The 22,078-nt window shown below is 37.7% G+C and overlaps 5 protein-coding genes across 5 annotated transcripts; 1 reads left to right on the top strand and 4 right to left on the bottom strand.

Annotated features, from left to right (window-relative positions):
• Positions 1 to 590: 590 nt before the first annotated feature.
• LOC119986595 (NADH dehydrogenase (ubiquinone) complex I, assembly factor 6) lies at positions 591 to 3,160 on the bottom strand. The gene is made up of 2 exons (XM_038831224.1): positions 2,957 to 3,160; positions 591 to 1,674 (listed from the first exon to the last, which is right to left on the bottom strand). Exon 2 carries the CDS (start codon positions 1,661 to 1,663, stop codon positions 758 to 760), a length of 906 nt encoding a protein of 301 aa, XP_038687152.1. The 5' UTR covers positions 1,664 to 1,674; positions 2,957 to 3,160; the 3' UTR covers positions 591 to 757.
• A 321-nt stretch (positions 3,161 to 3,481) lies between these two features.
• Positions 3,482 to 7,257, top strand: LOC119986476 (hsp70-Hsp90 organizing protein 3-like). Its single transcript, XM_038831037.1, has 7 exons — positions 3,482 to 4,354; positions 5,644 to 5,932; positions 6,118 to 6,203; positions 6,326 to 6,549; positions 6,663 to 6,729; positions 6,810 to 6,869; positions 6,974 to 7,257. The coding sequence occupies exons 1-7, from the start codon at positions 3,482 to 3,484 to the stop codon at positions 7,085 to 7,087; spliced, it is 1,713 nt and encodes a 570-aa protein (XP_038686965.1). The 3' UTR covers positions 7,088 to 7,257.
• Positions 7,258 to 7,634: 377 nt separating this feature from the next.
• Positions 7,635 to 11,991, bottom strand: LOC119986475 (elongation factor G-2, chloroplastic). The gene is made up of 4 exons (XM_038831036.1): positions 11,668 to 11,991; positions 9,485 to 10,899; positions 8,473 to 8,985; positions 7,635 to 7,971 (listed from the first exon to the last, which is right to left on the bottom strand). Exons 1-4 carry the CDS (start codon positions 11,915 to 11,917, stop codon positions 7,804 to 7,806), a joined length of 2,346 nt encoding a protein of 781 aa, XP_038686964.1. The 5' UTR covers positions 11,918 to 11,991; the 3' UTR covers positions 7,635 to 7,803.
• Positions 11,992 to 13,479: 1,488 nt separating this feature from the next.
• LOC119987235 (21 kDa protein-like) lies at positions 13,480 to 14,416 on the bottom strand. Its single transcript, XM_038832092.1, has one exon. It carries the CDS (start codon positions 14,203 to 14,205, stop codon positions 13,600 to 13,602), a length of 606 nt encoding a protein of 201 aa, XP_038688020.1. The 5' UTR covers positions 14,206 to 14,416; the 3' UTR covers positions 13,480 to 13,599.
• A 5,541-nt stretch (positions 14,417 to 19,957) lies between these two features.
• Positions 19,958 to 20,907, bottom strand: LOC119986448 (pectinesterase inhibitor 9-like). The gene has a single exon (XM_038831005.1). The coding sequence runs from the start codon at positions 20,827 to 20,829 to the stop codon at positions 20,152 to 20,154; it is 678 nt and encodes a 225-aa protein (XP_038686933.1). The 5' UTR covers positions 20,830 to 20,907; the 3' UTR covers positions 19,958 to 20,151.
• Positions 20,908 to 22,078: the final 1,171 nt, after the last annotated feature.

The following is a 22,078-nucleotide window of genomic DNA, read 5'->3' on the forward strand; positions in this document are numbered from 1 at the left end:
TCTCTGGTTTTACCTTATAATTTTTGTTAGAAAGTAGTTTTCAAATGTTGAAAAGTAGAGTAATTTTGGGGTTTTATGCTTTGGTAGGAGGCTTTGTTCATACTGTTCCTCCAATATCGCAAGTAAAGTAATTGGTCTGTTATGAAAGTTATGCAGGACCAGATATCCAGGTTAAACGTTACATATTTTCAGGCCAACTCCTTTGCTTCTGTATCTTTTTTGTCCGTTGGCCGTTTCAAGTTCAGAAAGTACACGAGTGTAGGACTATGGTAAGGGAACCGACGAATCACTAAGTCCATCATGTCATTCGGACAATTGGATGGACGCAAAACCTCTCACCAAAACAATCACATTGACAACAGGTAAAATTGAACCGAAGTCTATGTGGGTAGGATCCCGGAAGTGGAACAAACCCACGAAATCAAGATTCCACAAAGAAATATACCAATTGATTGATTCGAACTCATAGCCTCGAGCACCGTACACCTTATGTCCGGAGAGATAACAAACTAGGCTATCATCAAGTTGTACTGCAGATATAACAAACTAGGCCAACATCAAGTGGTTGAGGTTTGTGAACTTGCTAAAGGTTAGTACACATGCCCCAATTAAAAGGCAATCCCCTTATTATTAAGGATAAAGTAGAAAATCCCATCAACTTCAAATGAGAAACAAAAATAAAAAGGAACCAAAATTGCCGTAGCACAAGTTTCCTGCATGAGAAAGAATTCTCCTATTCAGCTACAAATGAGATTCTTCAGTACTTTCCTCTCCATGCATTCCACTTCAGTTTCAATTGGAACCACAAAGGAGGTATACCTAGGAGCCCTCTTTCCAACCTTGGATCAAACACATCAAATTGTACCTTTCTGAGGGAATCTAATAGCACTTGGGCTGGCACAGCTGGTAGAAGCACCGGACGTGCTTCGGCTGGTACTGTTCCAGCTAATTCATGAGCCTTAAGCAGATGAACATGAGCTGCAGATGCCATGTCAAATACAGCATTGCATAAGCCCTCTCGCGAATTCAAGAAGATTTCAGTTTGACCTCCCTCCTTAACCAGCAATCCATGTTTGGCTGCCACTTTAGTTGGAATGTAGGAGAAGTGGCGGTTTCGGCTAGCATGGTAAGGAAGTGACTTTAGCAACAAAAGGAGTCCACTTGCCTTACCGATATGTGAGGCTGCATGATCAGCTGCAGTCGATCTAATACCGCCAGCTTGAAGTGTCAAATATAGAATAGTTGATGCTGTGTCCTCGGCATACTTCTCCAACTCTTCAATGCTTTCCGGGATGTCAGTGACTTCTCTCCTAGCATCATTGATCCGAGCTTCGACAGAGCGTTTCAACCATGCCTTACTAATTTTATTCTCAGATACTATAGAGGAGAGAGCCTGAGCTGTAGGATGCTCGATTAACTTGTTTGCATAAATTTTGTCTATAGCCTCTTGCCACCATAAAAGACGCATTAGGCCAATTCTAGGATCAGAGGCAACATCCATGGCCCTAGCAGTTTCAACATTGAACGAACGGAGTGCAAAAGCAGCCTTCCGCATGTTAGGCGGTAGTTCAAGGAGACAGAGGTAGTGATGGTAATCATAACTTCTTACTTGCTGCACGCAGTAGGAAAAAGCTGCCCTTAAGCTCCTAGAAGCACCATTCATCAAGTCCACACCTATGAGAAATATAGAAAATTAGTGTCTAGTTACAACTTACATAAGCCTACCTACTAGACAAATCTCAACAATGATGCTACGGTAGGGTCCTGCTCTAACATTAAAGCAAACCTGTGCTTGCTAGTGAGAAAGGATCTTATATATTCACCATTGACAGTGATCAACAGTTCTTAGTTTTATAAATTAATTTCAAACTTCATTGAAACTTGCAGATAATGTATATCGTCATCTTAAGTTGACAAGGTCGGAGTACTTGCATATGAGCCATTGAAATTAGGAAAACATAGGGCCAAAGGAACTCAATGTATACACTACCCAGAATCACTCATCATAAATTTTAAGCTCGTGCAATTGCCTAGTTCTGTAATGCTCTTTATCTATGGCCTATAGATCTTTTAATTTGTAATGATAGAAAACTAAAGCTTTTTCACTATAATAGGAAGAGTTAGCAAAATAATGTTGAACATTCAATCAAAAAGAGAATCCAAAAATTCCATAGTTACCACAGAAAAATCCACATAAATTTTAAGCAGTTCATGTTAACTCTGTTATAATTTGTTAAATCTACTACCATACTTAATCCTCTGTCATCTACCTTTCAGGATATGGTCTCACCATATTAGTTAGGCTCGGACTGTTGAAACAGTTTATGCTAACCTCTCACATTTTTTGTCTAGTAATACAAATTTGTTTCATATGGTTAAAGTAAGCACAAATGCACAGAAAGTCAGAAACAGCCCGCAGACTCTCTGATAACTGAAGAACAGCCAAATGGATCATGACACCATAATTATCAACAACAATGGTCAAGATTAGGAATATGGGTACGACAGAATGCACCAAATATAGCATTGGAAAATAGATTATAAGCCAAATGATAAATATAGAGCTGAAAAACATAATTATTTCAGTTACTAATGAAGCATAGAACAGGACAGGCCGCACCAGAGTTAAGTCACATCCCTATAAAATCAGGGATAAAACCCACAATACGAGGAAATCCCACCATAACAAGAGAAGGAAGAAAAATTCATCACATAGAGAAGAACAACCTCTAATAGAGTTCATTTATTTCTACACAATCTCTCACAGACATTTAATCAAACAAGTCCATGGCATCCCGGTAGACTCCACCGACGGATTGCAAGCAGAAGAAACTATCGACAATTACAAAAAAACTAATGCCACATTTTCATAATTGTATCAAAAATGAAGGATCTTTATAATCGAAGCAGCCCAGATCATCAAAATCAAAATAGATAGAGAGAAATTCAAGCTCACCTGGGAAATGGTACGGTCAACTTCAAGAAAGCCAATAGTTACAATTCTTCGGGATTCGAAGGTTTCAGACACGTTAATGCTCGGTGTACACAGTCTCACTCTAGGGAGAATGAAAGATAGAGAATACGAACAACGTTTCGGTCATTCAGAAAAACTTCAATCTCTCAATACTCCATAGATTCCCTATTGAAGGCAGCTGCCAGCTTATGCATCCTCCGGATCCTTTAATTATTCTTGGGCCTCAGTGGGCCGTTAATGGACAACCCATTATCTAAGAAACTCCTGCCCGACTTGGCCCATCAACTCCGTAGTTCTTAATTCCGGATATTGACCCCTTCATAATCGTAACCAAACGCCATTCTTATTCGCGTATCCAAACATTCCTCTTTCCTTGCCCGAGAGAAGGTTCCAGAACCCACTCCACACAACCGAAGTAAACGAGAACACTCTCGTCGCTTGCTCGACTCTCCTTATAAACCCCCAAAATTCCCATCTAATGCTAATTTTGCGACTCTCTCTGGTGTAATGGCGGAAGAAGCGAAAGCCAAGGGCAACGCCGCCTTCTCCTCCGGTGACTATGAATCCTCCGTTCGCCACTTCAGTGATGCTATCGACCTCGCCCCTACGAACCACGTCCTCTATTCCAACCGATCCGCTGCCTATGCATCCCAGAATAAGTACAACGAAGCCTTAACTGATGCCAAGAAAACCGTGGAGCTAAAGCCCGACTGGTCCAAAGGCTACTCCCGCCTCGGCGCGGCTCACCTTGGCTTGAAACAGGCCCAGGAAGCCGTCGCTGCCTATAAGAAGGGTCTCGAGATCGACCCAAACAACGAGGTGTTGAAATCTGGCTTGGCTGATGCCCAAGCCGCTTCCCGAACTCGACAGCCTCCGAGTCCATTCGGCGACGCGTTTGGTGGACCCGAGATGTGGGCGAAATTGACGGCGGATCCGGGTACTAGGGCATATCTGCAGCAGCCGGATTTTGTTAAGATGATGCAGGATATTCAGAACAATCCGAACAATTTGAATCTTTACTTGAAGGATCAGAGAGTGATGCAGGCGCTTGGGGTTCTCTTGAATGTGAAGTTTAAGGCACCGACTGGTGAGGATATGGAGATTCCAGAGGATGACTCGCCACCGCCACAGCCATCAGTGAGGAAGGCAGAGCCGGCGAAGGAGGAAAAGAAAGAGCCAGAGCCGGAACCCATGGACTTGACGGACGAAGATAAGGAGAGGAAGGAGCAGGCTTTGAAGGAGAAGGAGGCGGGTAATGCGGCATACAAGAAGAAGGATTTTGAGACTGCTATCGCGCACTACACTAGGGCCATAGAACTTGACGATGAGGATATCTCCTACATAACAAATCGAGCAGCAGTTTACCTGGAGATGGGCAAGGTAAGTTTCTGCTATTCTGCTTTTAATTGTATCATTGTCTCATTTGGCTTAATATTTGTATATCGGTGATTAATGTTGTTTTGCACTTAGAACGTATGTATGTTTCTTATTTGTGTACTGTCTAGCTTCAGTTATCATGTTAATTGGGGTAAGATGATTAATTTCATTTAGCTGAGGCTAATAGTTTTTAAAGGAAAGCATGTACCAAGGTTTAGTGGCATCTCTGAAGCCAATCCTTGTGGCATAGAGCTAATGGTGATGAAACTGCGGTAATATGGAACTTTATGTGGTGACGTTTATTGTTAATATGGGGTCTTCTACATGAGCCTTTGCCTAGTGATGAACTGATGATTGAATTCTTTGAATGTGGTATTCTTATTTTGATGACTAATTCGTATTTATTAAGATGATGTACACTAGGTCTTGCACTCTTGCAAGATTTCCTTGGCAAAGAAAAGGATTTTGTTTTCCCTTAATTTCCGTTGTATTTATATTGCATGCCTAAGATAGTTTGGATTAGTTTAGTTGCTTCCATTATAGGAAACAACTGATGGTAAGAAAATGGAAAAAATGAAGAAACATGTGTATTTAACAATAAGCAAAACTTATCCGTGCCATGTATTGACCCTTTCTTCCTCTTTTCTCGTGGAGATCATATAGCATATGATTGCCATATTTTCACTCAAATATAGATGTTATACCATTTCAATGTCCTCTAAAAATGCATAGGCAACACTCATTTGTTCTTCAGAGATTGTGGGATTCGGTTAAATAGTAACCTTCTTACTTCTGTTATTATAGCATATGATTGCCAAATTTTCACTCAAATATAGATGTTATACCATTTCAATGTCCTCTAAAAATGCATAGGCAACACTCATTTGTTCTTCAGAGATTGTGGGATTTGGTTAAATAGTAGCCTTCTTATTTCTGTTATTATAGCATATGATTGCCAAATTTTCACTCAAATATAGATGTTATACCATTTCAATGTCCTCTAAAAATGCATAGGCAACACTCATTTGTTCTTCAGAGATTGTGGGATTAGGTTAAATAGTAGCCTTCTTACTTCTGTTATAAGCTTTGGTCACAAGCACTAATGTCATGGCTGAACTCCCCTTTATGTTTTGTTATAACATACTAGTCTCCTTGCCTTCCCCTGATAAAAGATAAGGTTGATTTTAAATTTTAATCAATGTATAGTGGTAGTGAGTACCACTCACCCCATTGTTCATTGTTCTATTCACTTCCGTATGCCATTTTCTTGATTCCTTTGTACCTGCTATCAGTATGAGGAATGTATCAAAGATTGCGACAAGGCCGTTGAAAGGGGAAGAGAGCTTAGAGCAGACTACAAGATGGTAGCTAAAGCATTGACTAGGAAGGGTGCTGCTTTAGCGAAAATGGCAAAGAGCTCGAAGGACTATGAGCCAGCTATTGAGGCATTCCAGAAAGCTCTTACAGAACATCGGAACGCAGATACGTTGAAGAAACTAAATGATGCTGAGAAAGCAAAGAAAGAACTAGAGCAGCAAGAATATTTTGATCCAAAGTTAGCTGATGAGGAGCGTGAGAAAGGTGGCTTTCTTATCTAATGACTTAGCTATCTGTTGTGCTTTTTGCCCCATATGGTTGCATCAATATCTCCCTTCTCTCCTCCCCTTGTGTGTACTTATGCATCATGCACAGAAAATCTAGTTTTTGTCCAATAATCGACTTAGCCCTTTCAAATAACTGTGGTTCTTATGCCGCTTCTGTTGCAGGTAATGAATTTTTCAAGCAGCAGAAGTACCCAGAGGCTGTGAAGCATTACACAGAAGCCTTGAGAAGGAACCCCAAGGATCCAAAGGTAAGAAAATGCTCTTTGTTTGACCCTGATGTGCAGTTGAAATACCGGTGAAACATTTAAATCCCCAATCGTAAAGAATTGTCTTGTGGGATAGCCGTGAATTTGTTGCTTGCTGCTTTCAGGTGTATAGTAACAGAGCTGCATGCTATACAAAACTTGGGGCACTACCTGAGGGATTGAAGGATGCAGAGAAGTGCATTGAGCTGGATCCAACTTTTTCCAAGGGGTATACAAGAAAAGGTGCTGTTCAATTTTTCATGAAGGAGTACGACAAGGCTTTGGAAACTTATCAGGAGGGGCTGAAACATGATCCTCAAAATGAAGATTTGCTTGATGGTGTCAGAAAGTATGTAACGTTGGTTAGCATAATGTTTCTGTTCTCTCTTTAGTTGTTTTGTGGTTTTAGTTCTGTCCGTGAGTGAGGTCATGAGTAATTGTGACTTCAAATTTGCATTTCAGATGCATTGGGCAAATTAACAAGGCTAGCCGGGGTGATTTAACGCCAGAGGAATTGAAAGAGAGACAGGTTGGTTTCTTTGAAGCTCTTTGATAATTATTGAAACTGTTTTGCATAGCAGTCTTTAAATTGTACCATGTACCTTTCAGGCGAAGGGAATGCAGGACCCAGAAGTTCAGAACATTCTTTCTGATCCAGTTATGAGACAGGTAAAAGCATATAGGAGCTATTCCAAATGTGATGCTAGATTGAACCTGACTCGAGTCATTCGTGTTGTACGTATATAGTGTCTTAACAACTGCTACATGGGCAGGTCTTGACGGATTTCCAAGAGAATCCAAAGGCAGCACAGGAACATACGAAAAACCCAATGGTGATGAGTAAGATTCAGAAGCTTGTGAGTGCGGGAATTGTCCAAATTAAATAAAATGTGAGAAGAAAGTTCCAAGACTACAAGGACGAAAGGTTTTCCTGTTAATGACTTGTACTTGTGATTTGAATGCTGTTTATTTTATTAAAAAATTTTGCAAACTGGTGATGGCTATTTTCAGACGGTGAATCTTGTTACAATTTGTTGTTAATAACCTCTCATAATCACTCTGCTTAGCAATGCACCGGATAGGAAGCAGCAGGTACACGAGTTGATTTTAGGTGGTTTTGGTTGAGTTGTGGTTTTGTCTGGCAAGTATGCTGAACTATAATCATGTAACTTGTAGCCATTATTGGGAATGTCTGGAAAAATGCTTTTGGTGAAGGAAACTTGGGTTCTTCCAATGACTATGGGAAGGGTAAACCCAACCAATGTGAGCATGTAGGAGCTAATTATTGGGGATCTTTCTTTTGTTCTTGTCGGAACATGGACTAAAAGGGTGAAAATTTCGTCCGTTGGAACCCGTTAGAAGGTCTGTCTTTAGTGTTTTAAATGTAAAACTTGCTAGTTTATTTCTTACCCGTATTTCGAACACTTTGTACAGTACCCAAATAAGTTATCTACCTGACATGCATAAATACCATGATGCCTTTCCACAATTCCTTCTATTTCATGTCAATTCATGTCTGTAACTGGCATACAAGGGAAACAAAATTTGCTTCTCTCAAAATATATATATCACAAAAGTATCCATTGAAATCAAGTGAATAAAATCAAGCAGCAACTTCTTGCTCTTTTGAAGCGAGCTGGTTCTGGATGTGTTGAGGGACAACATCAAACTTGGCTAATTGCATTGTGTACGATGCACGGCCTTTTGTCATTCCGCGGAGCGTACTTACATACTGAAACATCTCTGCTAGTGGAACAAGAGCATCCACCACCTGCAAAACCATTGTGCTTTTCCATGAGATGAAATCACAAGAACACGAGACTTCAGTTGACCGTGTTTCATTTTGTATCTAATTTTGTCAATAACCATAGAACAAGATGATTCATGGTAAAAGTCGGTCAAAATACAAGAGAAGATAACTGCAATAGGACACATTCAGTGCAGTTAATTCAGTACTTAATGCATTTCTAGTACTGTGGCTTGCCAAATATACGCAACCACCAGTTGTGTATCGCTCAACATTGCAAGTACTAGTTGAATAAGATGCAGTGAGTTGATAAGGCTCTTTCAAAGCCATGGAACGAGCTACGACTTATTAGTGTTGATTGCTGTTTGTATGTTGATATGGCTTTCCAGAATAGGAATATAGGATACCATCAGCATCTAAGCTAAAAAATTCAGAACCACCTAAGTGGCCTTTCCAAATATAATCATATAACACAAGAAATTCAAGAGTAAAAAGGTCACAAGGGGAACAGATTAGTTGGCGCACCTTAAGACCACCAGGTTTGTCACCAAAGCTGTTTATCTGGCCTCTCCTTGAGTTTAGGTCACCAATAACATCTCCCAAGTGCTCCTCAGGAGTAACAACTTCGACTTTCATAATAGGTTCTAGCATCTTTGGTCCAGCTTTTCTGATCCCCTCCCGGAAAGCTCCTCTAGCAGCCAGTTGAAATGCTAAGACACTTGAATCTACATCATGGTAAGAACCATCAACTAATACAGCACGCACATCTACAACAGGAAATCCTGCTAGAACACCATTACTCATACACTCCTCCAATCCTTTCATTACCCCTGGAATATATTCTTTTGGTACTGCACCTCCCTTGATTTCACTTTTAAACTCGTATCCACCACCAGACTCCATGGGCTCAAATCGTACTGTTATGTCAGCAAACTGCCCTTGTCCACCCGACTGTTTTTTGTGCACATACTTAACTTCTGTGACTCTAGAAATGCTCTCACGATAATTTACTTGGGGTGCACCGACGTTAGCTTCGACCTGTTGATCACAATTCAAAAGCAACTCAACTTAATTGAAGTCACACCAATAAACTTATAAGATACTGCACTTTTTAAGACTTCAAAAACAAAAAATATCACATTTCAAATGGAAAGTTTTGAAAAAGAAAGGGGTTAGTCCATTAGTCACTTCGCAGGTGCTGAGAGTGGAGAAAAAAGAACCTTAAAGAAGAAGATGCGTATCAAATAAAAATACAGTAACATATCAGCAGATACACATGTTTAGAAGTGCATGAATGTACAAGAATATGAGGAAAAGAGATCTTGCGTAGCTCGTAACGATTTGACAGAATAATGTGCATGATTTTCTATGTCTGATTGTACTTGGTTGATTTATACAGACAAAGGTAGAAGTCTCAGTGGCTGAGTTGTATGATTCTACATTAGAAAAAATTGATGTGACCGTTTCAAAAGCATCCATTTCCTATACAATGAACTTTTAAATTAAATTCGTAAACAGAAACATTAAAGGTACAAACCTTAAATTCCCTCTTGAGACGATCAACAATAATCTCGAGATGGAGTTCTCCCATTCCTTCAATTACAGTCTGGTTAACTTCTTCATCTCTAGAGAAGTGGAACGAAGGGTCTTCTTGAGCAAGCTTTATCAGACCAGTTGCCATCTTATCAATATCAGCTTTAGTCTTGGGTTCAATCGCAACCTTAATTACAGGATCAGGGAAGTCCATCCGCTCAAGCACAATAGGATATTCCGGATCACACAATGTTTCCCCTGTTATTGTATCTTTTAAACCTGCAAGAGCAACGATATCACCAGCTAAAGCGACCTTAACATCTTCTCTGCTGTTGGCATGCATTTCAAGAAGTCTACCAATTCTCTCTTTCTTTCCTTTGTTTGCATTCAATGCATAGGATCCTGCACTTAGCTTCCCAGCATACACTCTCACAAACGTAAGAGATCCCACAAATGGATCATTCATAATCTTAAAAGCTAGTCCAGCAAAAGGTTCGTCATCGTCTGCACTCCTCTCAACTGTCACTTCTGGGTTCTCAGGATCAGTCCCCTTCATTGCGGGGACGTCAAGTGGAGAAGGCAAATAATCAACAACAGCATCAAGCAGCGGCTGGACTCCCTTATTTTTAAAGGCAGAGCCACATAAAACAGGCACAAAACTGCTTCCAATGGCTCCCTTCCTAATTAATTTCTTAATGGTTTGCTCATCAGGCTCGACTCCTTCTAAGTAGCTCTCCATAGCCTCATCGTCTTGTTCAACTATGGTTTCTATCATTTGTGAATGGTAATCCTGAGCCAACTCTTCAAGGTCGGCTGGAATATCCTCGTACGAAAATTTGGCACCCAGTTCTTCTCCTGACCAAATCACAGCTTTCATCTTGACGAGATCAACAACTCCTTGAAATCTATCTTCAGAACCAATGGGCAATTGAATTACAAGTGGTTTAGCTCCTAGGTTGGTTACTATCATGTCTCTTGTTCTAAAAAAGTTTGCACCAAGCCGATCCATCTTATTCACAAAGCAAATTCTAGGTACCCCATATTTATCTGCTTGCCTCCATACAGTTTCAGATTGTGGCTCCACGCCGGCAACGCTGTCAAACAAACATATAGCGCCATCCAAAACCCTAAGTGCACGCTCCACTTCTAGTGTGAAATCGACATGGCCAGGGGTATCAATAATATTAATCCGGTGTTTGTTCCAGAATGTGGTAGTAGCAGCAGAAGTGATGGTAATCCCTCTTTCTTGCTCTTGCTCCATCCAATCCATTGTAGCTGTTCCCTCATGTACCTCTCCTATTTTATAGTTTCTCCCAGTGTAATAAAGAACTCGTTCAGTAGTAGTGGTCTTTCCAGCATCAATGTGAGCCATAATCCCAATATTTCGATAATCTTGTAATGGCACTGCACGCTTTGACTCTGGACAAAAATAAAAGAAGTCATCTCTGCCACATTAGCTAATGCATTGAATTTATACAAGCTCTAGCAGCATGATACGCAATAGAAGTGTTCTTATATCCACTCGAACTATGCAATCAAAAACCAAGATGAATGAAGAAATAATATCGACAGTGAAGTACTACCCCAAGGTAATATTTTGAATTTCTCCACATGAAAATAAACAATCAATTGAAAGATACAGAATGGGCAACATAAATCTTGTTTTTCATGGGAATCCGCTGAGGCTGGTTTTAATAGCCATATGGTAAACATGAGCAGACTATGAATAGCAAAATATAAGGTTATTTAGTTAGTTCGAATTCTCAGAGTATGAGCCTTGGAAACCATATAAGGTTGAAAGAGAAGTTGGTAGATAACACTAGTTTTGTTCACAAAAGATATATTTACACAACCAATAATAACAAGAGAACACCAATATATCTAACACTTGCGTTGCAGTCAATCTAATACCCAAAATATTGGAACTTTAGCTGAATAAAAACATAAACAATCAAACCCACTTCGTAATGGCAACTGTATGCCATGTCAAAGGTTACACATCATTGAGAAACTAACAAAACTCAAATTCCATACAGGCACTACTACATAGTCAAATACGAAAAGATAAACGAAAATTAGAGCAAGAATTATCTGTTGCTCAAATTCAAATAATCCAAATAAAATTCAATATAACATGGAAAACAGAATTTTAGCTAAGCAAGATAATATGCGTGAGAAGGGAAAGACCTTCAGTAGCCATGGCAAATACAGAGAATTTTCCCCGGCTCCGTTGGCGTAAAACGGGAAGCTTCGAACCAATTCCCTTGCTGCCAAAGAAATGCGAACGAGAAGAGCAAATTGATGAACGAGTAGAGACTCTAGGAGAAAGACCCAGAAAACGAAATTTAGGGCAGAGAGGGATAGGCCTCCTCTGAGAACCATTGAAGCTGCAAACTGTAGAACCCGAACCAGTTACTTTGAAAGTCTCAGCAGCCATTTTCTTTGTCTCCCGTTCTCTCTACCCTCTCTGGTCTGGAGTGTTGAGCACCGTAAGGTGGGGATAACGAGGAAAAACTTATTCATCACAAATAAACTGCAAATATGCATCAGGATGTATGTGTGATGGGCCTCATTTGTGTTGCAAAGTGCAAACCTTGTAGTCATAGACAGATCCAATACCGAAAGACTGGGGCTGGCCGTGGCCCAATTTCCTAAGCCCATGAGTGACATAGGGTTGAGCCTTTTGAAGTTTTCATTTTTCAATCATAAGATTATTGTGGGCTTTCTAGGGTCGAATGTCTAAGGCCCAAAATACTTTTTTAGTTGACATTTTTGTAGGGATTCAAATGAGAATGACAACTAATCCCAAAGGATTGGCCGAGTTGGTTTCTGTTATTCCATGTAAATTTATGAGTCCTAAGTTCGAAACCTCTCCCAATACTTTGGAGCCACATCACATCATAAAATGCCGAAGACTTATCATGATCCCATGTAACGAACTCTAAGTGCGGTGCACAGATTCATTAATCGATAATATAAATGTATGACAAACTAAAGATCCAACATATCACAAGATTGAGGGTTAAAATGGAGGTAAAGTGTTTGTTTGGTGAGGCGTTATAGCCAACGGTTCCACTGTGCGGCCACTAGCATTCAACGCCTCACCAGACGACCTATTCTCCATTTAGTAAAGCGATTGAATTGATTTTCAATGCTAATCTAAAAGCTATGAGAAAAAAAAAATTGTGTCATATGTTGTGCGGTGTTCGACGAACTAAAAGTTGACGCTAGCTTATAAGCGGATGAATAAAAGTATTATCTTAAATTTATAATATTATATTTTTATTTTATAATAAATTTTGTTATTAAATTTAATCTAATGAATATAATTTATTATTAAAATTAATTTTAAGTATAAATTATAAATTTTTATATCAATCATACTATATTATTAATAAAATGATATTATAATATTATATTAATATTAATAATAAAATTTATATCTAAATTAAAATGATTGTCTTAATATTAACACTTTTATAGTTCACTTATTTATTATAAATATTTTTGTTGTTATATTATTTTATTAAATATAAACTATTATAAAAGTTGGGTCCATGTTAGTTTAAATTTTAAAACAAATAAAAGAATTTAACATTTATTTGAGAGCCCCACGTCAAAATGGCGCTTCTTTTGGCGGGAGCCACTTATTTGGTGGAGCGTAACCGCAAAGCGGCTTTGCTAACAGTTCTACCTCACAACAAGACACACGCCTAGTGCCTGTTGACATGTGACATGTGAGGCTCATCTCTCAATAACTCTTCTTTCCTTTTGCTTGACATGTGAAGCCCATTCTCAATAACTCTTCTTCACATTTTTTTTGAAGTCTACACTGCCCAGCCAAAAGTGACTCAGCCGCCATGGAACAAAAAACACAAACTTCATTCAACATATACCTACAGTCTTATACCCCTCTTGCCTCTTGGATGCCTAAAGGGCAATTGTATATATACATAATAACTAAACTAAAGATAAAATTTAAAATAAAATTGCTTGAAATTAAGTGGCTTCGAATCCTTCTTCTTCTTGTGTTATTAAATTTAGCAGTACATGCATACAACTATACATACATGCGTACCTACGTACGTACATACATACATACCCCTCTTGCCTCATTAATCAAGCCAAGGCAGCTTGAGAGGAGGCATAGTTGTTAACAAGAGCCAAAGCATTGCTAGTCAAACGAGAAACTCTCAATATATTTTTCCTAACCAACATCTTCACTCTTCCTTTCATGGCCTTACCACCAAACCCATCCATACAAGTATCATCATCTGTCAATGCCGCACTAACCCATGTCTCTATATCGTTCATTACAATCCCAAAACTCGGTCCTCCTCCGGCACGACCCATCTCTTCAATTGACCTCTGCAGCTCATCAACAGAGTCACCCAACACTTCAACACAATCCGCCACGGCTGCAGCCACTCTGGGTCTCAAATTGTGGATTCTTGATATCCTCTTCATCAATTTCGACGTCGATTGGGTGGAGATATATGTCACATTGAGAGCAGTTGTGGCTAGTAATTTGGGGTCACCATTGATTTTGCTTGCATAGGTTGAGAGAGATTTGTAGCACAATCTGGGATAAGTTGTGTTGGTACATGACGTCTTGATGTACTCTTTGTTTTGTTCTTCATAGATTGGAAATCCATTGGTGAAACAGAGTAATTGGGCCAGAAAAAGCAGAGTAGGAACTGCATAAACTGCAAAACTACCTTCCATTGGAGGGTGTTGATGAAATTAGAAAGGGGAGAGTGTGTGATTTATAGAAAAGAAAAGGCTTAATTTTGTGGTTCCCATAACCCGGTTTAAGGATGAAAGGACAAGGTTAGTAACTGCATAAACTTACACAAGAGAATGTAAGAAGAGTCACCATATGTAAGTGAACAATCATGGACACTGTTTGATGACAGCCTGCACTTTGTCCTTCCAATTTTGGGGACCCAAAGAACAAAAAAAACAGCTCATTGAAAATACAATTGGTCTTCCATCACATTTAGATTATCATTTGTTTGCAATAGAGGCCATGCACCGATGCACCGGGTTTTGGCCCCATCATTAGCTGGTAAATTTATGTGCGCATAGGTAGGGATGTAGTCAGGATTTTGAATGAGGGATTGAGGGGGTTTGGGGGCAACACCGAGGGAAAAAAAATTTCGGCTATTTGTATGTCATTTATTAACATCCAATGCAGTAAATATGACCATTTTAATTGAAATATATATATATATTATTTTATATTATTGAAAAAAGAAGACAGATAACAAGCAACACAAAAAATTACAATTATTAGTTTGAAAAATTAATGAGTAATCATGAAATAATAGAGTAAATAACTGTAATTTAACTATAATTAGTTCAATTATGAATTAGCGATACGTAACAATATATTTTTAGGGTTATTTATATATGTTGTTTGTTAAAAGCACCATGTAGCTTGTGTGTATATATTATAGAGGAATTCTCACATAAGAGTATAATGTAAGGGTGTAAAATAAGGGTTTATGTTTACACTATTGATTTGAAACATGTGGGACCCAAAACAATGAACTCCACTTGCCATCTCATTCATCCGCACCATTAAAACGTAACTCTTATTTTACACCCTTACATTAAACTCTTATATGAGAATTCTTCATAGAGAGGAAAATATAATTTTCAAAAAATTCCAAGGGAAGCATATATTCATATATATATACACACACACACACATATATATACACAGTAGTGCTAGGTAGCTCATATAGTGGTAGCCCATGAGAGCCTAAGTCTCTTAAACGAAATTTTAAAACATTTTAATTCTCAAAATACATGTTAAATTTTTTAAAAAATTTACATATTCAGAATCAGCACATAAAACTCTTTCTAACAAGATCAATTGTCAATGAGTTTTATCGGGTAAATCTTAATTCCATTATTTTTTTTCAATGAAATTTCAAAAACAAATGAATTCAGAACTAAAACAATAAATATATATATATACATACACAGTAGTGTTAGGTAACACATATAGTGGTAGCTCATGGGAGCCCAAGTCACTTAAATGAAATTTTAAAATGTTTTAACTCTCAAAATACATGTTAAATTTTAAAAAAAATTACATATTCAGAATCAACGCATAAAACTCTTTCTAACAAGATCTATTATCGATGAGTTTTATCGGGTAAATCTTAATTCCATTGTTTTTTTCAATGAAATTTCTTAATTTCTTTGTTTTTTTAAATGAATTCAGAACTAAAACAATGAATTTTAAACTGTGTTTTAAAAAAAATAAAATCTATATTAAAACAATAAATTTTGGACAATGAATTATGGGATAAAAGAGTGTAAATAAAATTATTCCATTAATTAAATAAATGAAATAAACCTGTTGGGTTCCCATGTGCTACCAAACATATGAGCTACATGACGTTTTCGATATATATATAATTTTAAAAAAGACCAAGGGGGTTGGTCCCTTGGTGGCTCCATCCATGCACGCTGACTTAACGATTCAAGTGTATATTTATATCGGATGTTCAAAGAACAAATTTGTATAGTATCGTTATCGATTATTAAAAAAGCGAGAGAGATCAAAGATAATCTTATCATGTGATACATGTAATTCAAGTGTATCAGCAACCAAGGGATAAATTCAAATTCAAGAATTAAAATACAAGGTGTGTTTTGATAATCATTGAAAGAAAGAAAAAAATTAAAAAAAAAAACAAGGAAGAAAAATTGGTATCTTGTTAGTTGTTACTCTCAATCACAATCAACCACCAAAAAATCATGCATTTTAATTAAATTATTATGTATGGGCAAGAGTTGCCAGTTGTTTGTTTATCTTTCTAATCAATCCTTTTCATTGATAGGGAAATGAAAAATCAGGACCGAATCAGGTATTATCTGGGGCTGGACCTATTCAATCAATCAACCCACATTTTGTTGAAGTACCTATATAATAATGAGAGATACTAATGAGAGGTGATTCGACTGATAATTGATTGGGTTAGGTATATGTGTGTCCAAAAATCGATTTCAATGAGAAGTAAATTTCTTAATGACATTTAAAAAACAAATTGTAGATTGCTTAGATTGACCCATCATACCAGAAATTTGTAATTAAAAAATCCCAAACAAAATTATGATTGATGATTCATATGTACCAAACCCTTCCTAACTGAATAGCTACCTTCAAAGATTGAATTTTTTTTAGGGGTTCCCTCTTTATATACTCATGAAGACTTGGCGATTTGAAGAACTTGAAGGATTCATGCCTAACCAACTCAACTGTTCTAATTTAAGTAACGAAGTTGTATAGACACTGATACAAGTTTGTCTTCCTTTGTACGTCGTATACATGTGTTGTGAGTTCAGTGAGTGAAGCTTATAGCGTCAATTGTTCCTAGTGTTGTGGACGAAAAAATTATAGAGAAAAAGAATAACGAGATAGAAATTCACAATATAAAAATTTACGTGGTTTGGTCGATTGTGTCTACATTCACATGGTTACATATAATTTTCACTAATTTAAGAAGACAAGTACAGTGGCGGCTATATGATTATTAACCACCACTAGCTCCATCTGGGGCCGGACCTATTCAATCAATCAACCCACATTTTAGTGAAGTACTTATCTGGTGATGAACGTGTATTGGCAATAAAAATTAATTAATATGGTAGATTGCTTAGATTGGACCCATCATACCATAAATTTGTAATGAAAAAATTCCAAACAAAATTCGGAAAATGTCATATAAGTATTCTCTTGACAAATGTGGGACACTTAGCATCCCCAACGGTAGCAAAAAATGTAACACTTGATAGTAGTGTCAAAAACTAATATCAAGTATTTGTGCTACAATGGTAACATATTTTCAAGCACTCCATAACACCAACTATTAGCTGCTTTCCCTTCATCTTTATTTCTCTTACTCTCTCTTAAGTACATGTGGTGAAATTTTATTGGTTTATGTGGGTACTATTCACAACCTAAAGGATATTCTAAATCCCAAATGTCTCTAAAATTCTCATGTGTTTTCAAGTGTCAATTTTCGTCCATTGTAGAGCTTTAACACTCCAAAATCTCCATAAAAGAGTGCACTTGAAAATGTGTCCACTGGAGTTGCTTAGGTCCAATTAAAATTTTATTTCCATATAAGTACCTCTTTTCCACATAAATGCCTCTTTTAAAAATTAAAAATTACATAATCACATATTTTCCCTTCTTTTTCAATAGGCATAGATCTAAGAAATACCTAGATCTAAGATACCTATCCTCCATCTCCACCACCGCCACCGACCGCCTCCATCGCCATCGTCGCTCCTCCACCATCATCTTATTCATTTTCTTATTTTTATTATTCTTTGTTTTCATCGTCTTAGATCTGAGATGTAATCTTAGTACAAATATGAGATCGTATAGTTATGATTGATGTCTAGTTTTTTCATACATACCAAACCCTTCCTAAATGAATAATTACCTACAAAGATTGAATTTCCTTTTAGGGGTTCCCTCTTTATATACTGGTGGAGGCTCGACGATTTGAAGAACCGGAAGGATTCATGCCTACCATTCAAGTTTTATAAATTAAGTAACAAAATTGCGTAGACACTGATACAAGTTTGTCTTGCTTTGTATGCCATATATATGTCTTGTGAGTTCAATGAGTGAAGCTTCTTAGCTTAAGTTGCTTTTAGCGTTGTGGACGAAAAATTATAGAGAATAGAAAAAGAGTAACAAGAAAAAAATTCACGATACAAGAATTTGTGTGGTTGGACCAATTGTGTCTACATCCACTTAGTTGCATAAATTTTTCACTATTCAACAAGAAAAGTACAATGTGACAGCTAAGGATTACTAACCACTACGAAACCCTACACTGTAAATATATAAGCCACACATCTTCATCTAGTCGGATCATCAAATCGAGTCACCCCACGCAAATAGAATAAACCAAGCTTCACACAAAAAAAGCCCAACGTTTAGTATATCTACTTGTGGCTCTATCTGGAAAGCAAAATGAAGCAGCCCAAATAAATTTCTTTTGAACCGCAACAATCTTTATCGGGTCGGGTCATCAAATCAGGTCGTCCCGGTAGAAATAAAATAAACCAGGCTCCACACAAAAGAACCCAACATTTAATATATCTACTTGTGACTAGTTAGAAAGCAAAACGAGGCACCCACTAATTCCACCTGCGGAATCTCTGCTTTGTTTACATATTCAACTTTTGTTAGCAGTTGAATACCTAACACGCATGATGACCCATCAAAAACACTTTATTTGCAGAAAATTCAAAATCGGCTTCCCACCATGGACATTTATAATGAAGTCTATCACTGGTGGAGCCTCCTTGTTAACTTTATTAGAAGACTAGACCCTGCATTTCATACTTGCTTTATTTACAAAACATCAAATCTTCATGGGACAACTGCAAGTGTGCTTATAATTGAGGTCGTTTAGAGAACATCAAACGATGTAATTTATAAAAATAATATTCAAATTTCTGTCAGTTAACAAAAGTTTTTTCTAGGCTCAAGTATTATTAAGTGAAATAACCTAGAGATATAAAATCGTGCGGGTTTGATATAATAACAATGAACGGACAAATACAAAGCATATAATATTTGTTTATATTTGTTGATTCGAGTGGGTTAAGATTTCAGATAAATATGTTCTTGTATTTTAATGTTTTGAGATTGTGTTGATGATGTCGATGATCCAATTGATTTAAAGGTGTGTGTGCTGGTAAAGAAAGTCAAAAGTTGGGGGAAAGAAAAATCTGTATTAAAATACAGATTAGCATTAGCCACTAATTGCGGGTCATTGTCTATTGATTCTCCTTGTGCTGAATGACCAATGTCATTAGCATGATGAAAAAAACCAGTAATAACAAATCAATTTTGTGGCTTTGGAGTTCAACTTCCAACAGTGGTGTAAATTTGACCAAAAACAGGTCGTTTTGAGTTAATTGTGCGATTTTCAGCCTAATCCGACATCGTTAACAATTACCTTAAATAACCATTGCATCCCAATTTCCCATCGCGCTCATACTTCTCCAAAAATATGCACCAGCTATGCCATGGTTGTGATGCTGATGTTATTCCCAACTCAATGGATTTCAATTTATTTTTCTTTCTTATCTTTAAATAATGACTCATATTAAAAGTATTATCTAATACCTAAAAACTCTAAAGAAAATGGAAATTGTACAAGAGGAGAGCGTAGCGTATCAATCAATCGAGCCAAATGAATTAAGAAATTTCTTATATTGAAAACAATCACAAACCCGAGAACGTAATCAAATTGTCGAACCTCGTAAATCATATATTCTTCTTCTTCTATCTTTATATCTTCGATTGCTTCTCCATATTATCCTATAATTTGTGATTGTCTTTTGATAACCTGTTTCACAAGAGTCTTTTCTATAGGCAGAGGCCATGCTATACTGAAAAGATCAAGAAATTAAGAAAGTTTGACTTGCTGTGTCAGATTGAAGTAGAACAGGATGATATTGCATAATAGTTTATATATAGTACAAACTCAAGTTTGATTTTATATCACATATACTCTTCAAGCATCAAAACAAGTTAAGAACCTTTAATACAAAACCTACTTCAAGCCCAAAACTTATGAACATCATTATTTCAGTTCATGCCATGTTTTTGTGCATGGGTTTTCACTAACCCTGAGGTTCCTCTGTGGCGGCTGCTGCAGCTCCGTGTCTTGCTGCAAAGCGATTAACCAGAGCGAGTGCATTGCTAGTAACTCGAGCAACGTTGACGATTCGATTTCTAATTACAGTCTTCACATTTCCTTCCATTTGACGGCCACCGAACCCATCAAGGCAAGTGTTCTCATCAGTTAGAGCAGCACTGGCCCAAGTCTGGACATTGCTCATGTGCCACACAAAGTCCTGACCAACGGTTCCACCCATGTGGCCGAGCTCCTTAACCGATTGACCAAGCCGGTCCACGCTATCACCCATGTTATCTATGCAGTCTTTCACAGCTTCGTACTCTCTAGGCTTCAGTCCTCTAACCTTGACCAGCTTGGACACAAATGCTGCAGCTGATCGAGCTTGCGATAGGCTCACTGTTAAGGCAACTTGAGCAAGATGGTGCTCACTTCCACGGATTGCGTTCGCATATCCTGACAGGCATTGAACGCATAGAGCGGGATAGCGGGTGGACCTGCATGAACTTTTGATGAAATCGGTAGGGCTGGAATCTCTGGTGACTGCAGGCTCTGCCTTGCTAGCCAGAGAGAGTGCAAAGCAGAGAAGAAGCAAATAAAGGCCAGAGTACTTTGCCATGTTTGAGAGGGGATTGGATCTTGATGGTGAGATGAGTGAGAGCATGGGAGGGACTAAATAGAGGAGTTGGGAATCATCTTGATGGAGGACTTTTACTTTAGCTGCTTTCCTTTAACTGCTTTTCTGTCTCCACTCTCCACTCTCTTTGTTAATGTTGTTTATTCTTTTTATATATTTGTGTTTTCATGGAAAAAAAAAAAATCTAACATGTCGGCCTTCTTTCTTACTTTTCCCACCTCTGGTTATGTCGCTGTGCTTACGATGGGATGACATTAAGGTCGCAGCTCGGTAGTTGGGAGTATTTTTTTATGGTTTTTTTTTTCGTTTTTGTCATTGGTATTGACTTCAGTCTAGTTTTATCTATCGTTAGAATAGTGTGAACTATTCTGACAGTTTGAGGTTTTTCGTTCATTCAGTTCTTTGAAAGACATGTTGGGTTGAATAGTTTGTCGGTTAAAAAAAGGTTTTAAAGATTGATTCGCCTCACTCTTGGTTCTTCATTTATCTGCTTAATCAGTGCACACTGACACAGGTCCAATTGAACTGAAGTTTGGTAAAAAGCATTGTGGAAGCAAGATTTGGGTGCCAAACATGATATGTGTCGAGCCAGAAAAGAAAGTGTCATAAGTAACTATAGATGAGGTTCCCAGTGATGATTTAATATTTGTCTACTTGACTTGCAAGGACATGATTGAGGGCCACTTTACGGAGGGATTTGGGAGGTTGTGAATCTGAGAAATAATAATGCCCTTGCCATCACTTCGAGCATTGGAGAAATATAAAAATTGGAAACCTGTCACCTAGGCGCAGGGGCAGGTGGTGACTTCTTTTCTTAATTCGACAATTTTGACCACTTTATTGACATAGAGCGGAGGAGGGCTGTTGCAAAGAAACTCAAAACCAAAAGGATAACAAGTAATTAAAGCCAAGAGGATAAGTATTAAAATGGCTACTGTACTTTCAAAAGAGGATAAGTAATTAAAATCAAGAGGTAAGTACTAAAGTTGGATCATCTACTTTGTTTAGGCTAAACAAGTCTTTCTAATTAGATGCACAGTGGAGAATTCTTTTATGTGACAATTGATCATTGACATGTCAGTAATGATAAAAAAAAAAAAATTTCATGTGGCCATGTCAGTACTGTTATAACGGAAATGAACAATAGGAGCTTGTTTAGCCGAATATTCAAAGTACATGAGCTTATTTAACCTGAAACAAAGTAGAGAGACTTGATTTAGTACGGGGGACATTTCGATACTTACCCCAACAAGAAAAAAAAGGTATCTTTATACAT

The sequence above is a fragment of the Tripterygium wilfordii genome, chromosome 20, assembly GCF_013401445.1.
Source record: "Tripterygium wilfordii isolate XIE 37 chromosome 20, ASM1340144v1, whole genome shotgun sequence".
NCBI lineage: Eukaryota > Viridiplantae > Streptophyta > Magnoliopsida > Celastrales > Celastraceae > Tripterygium > Tripterygium wilfordii.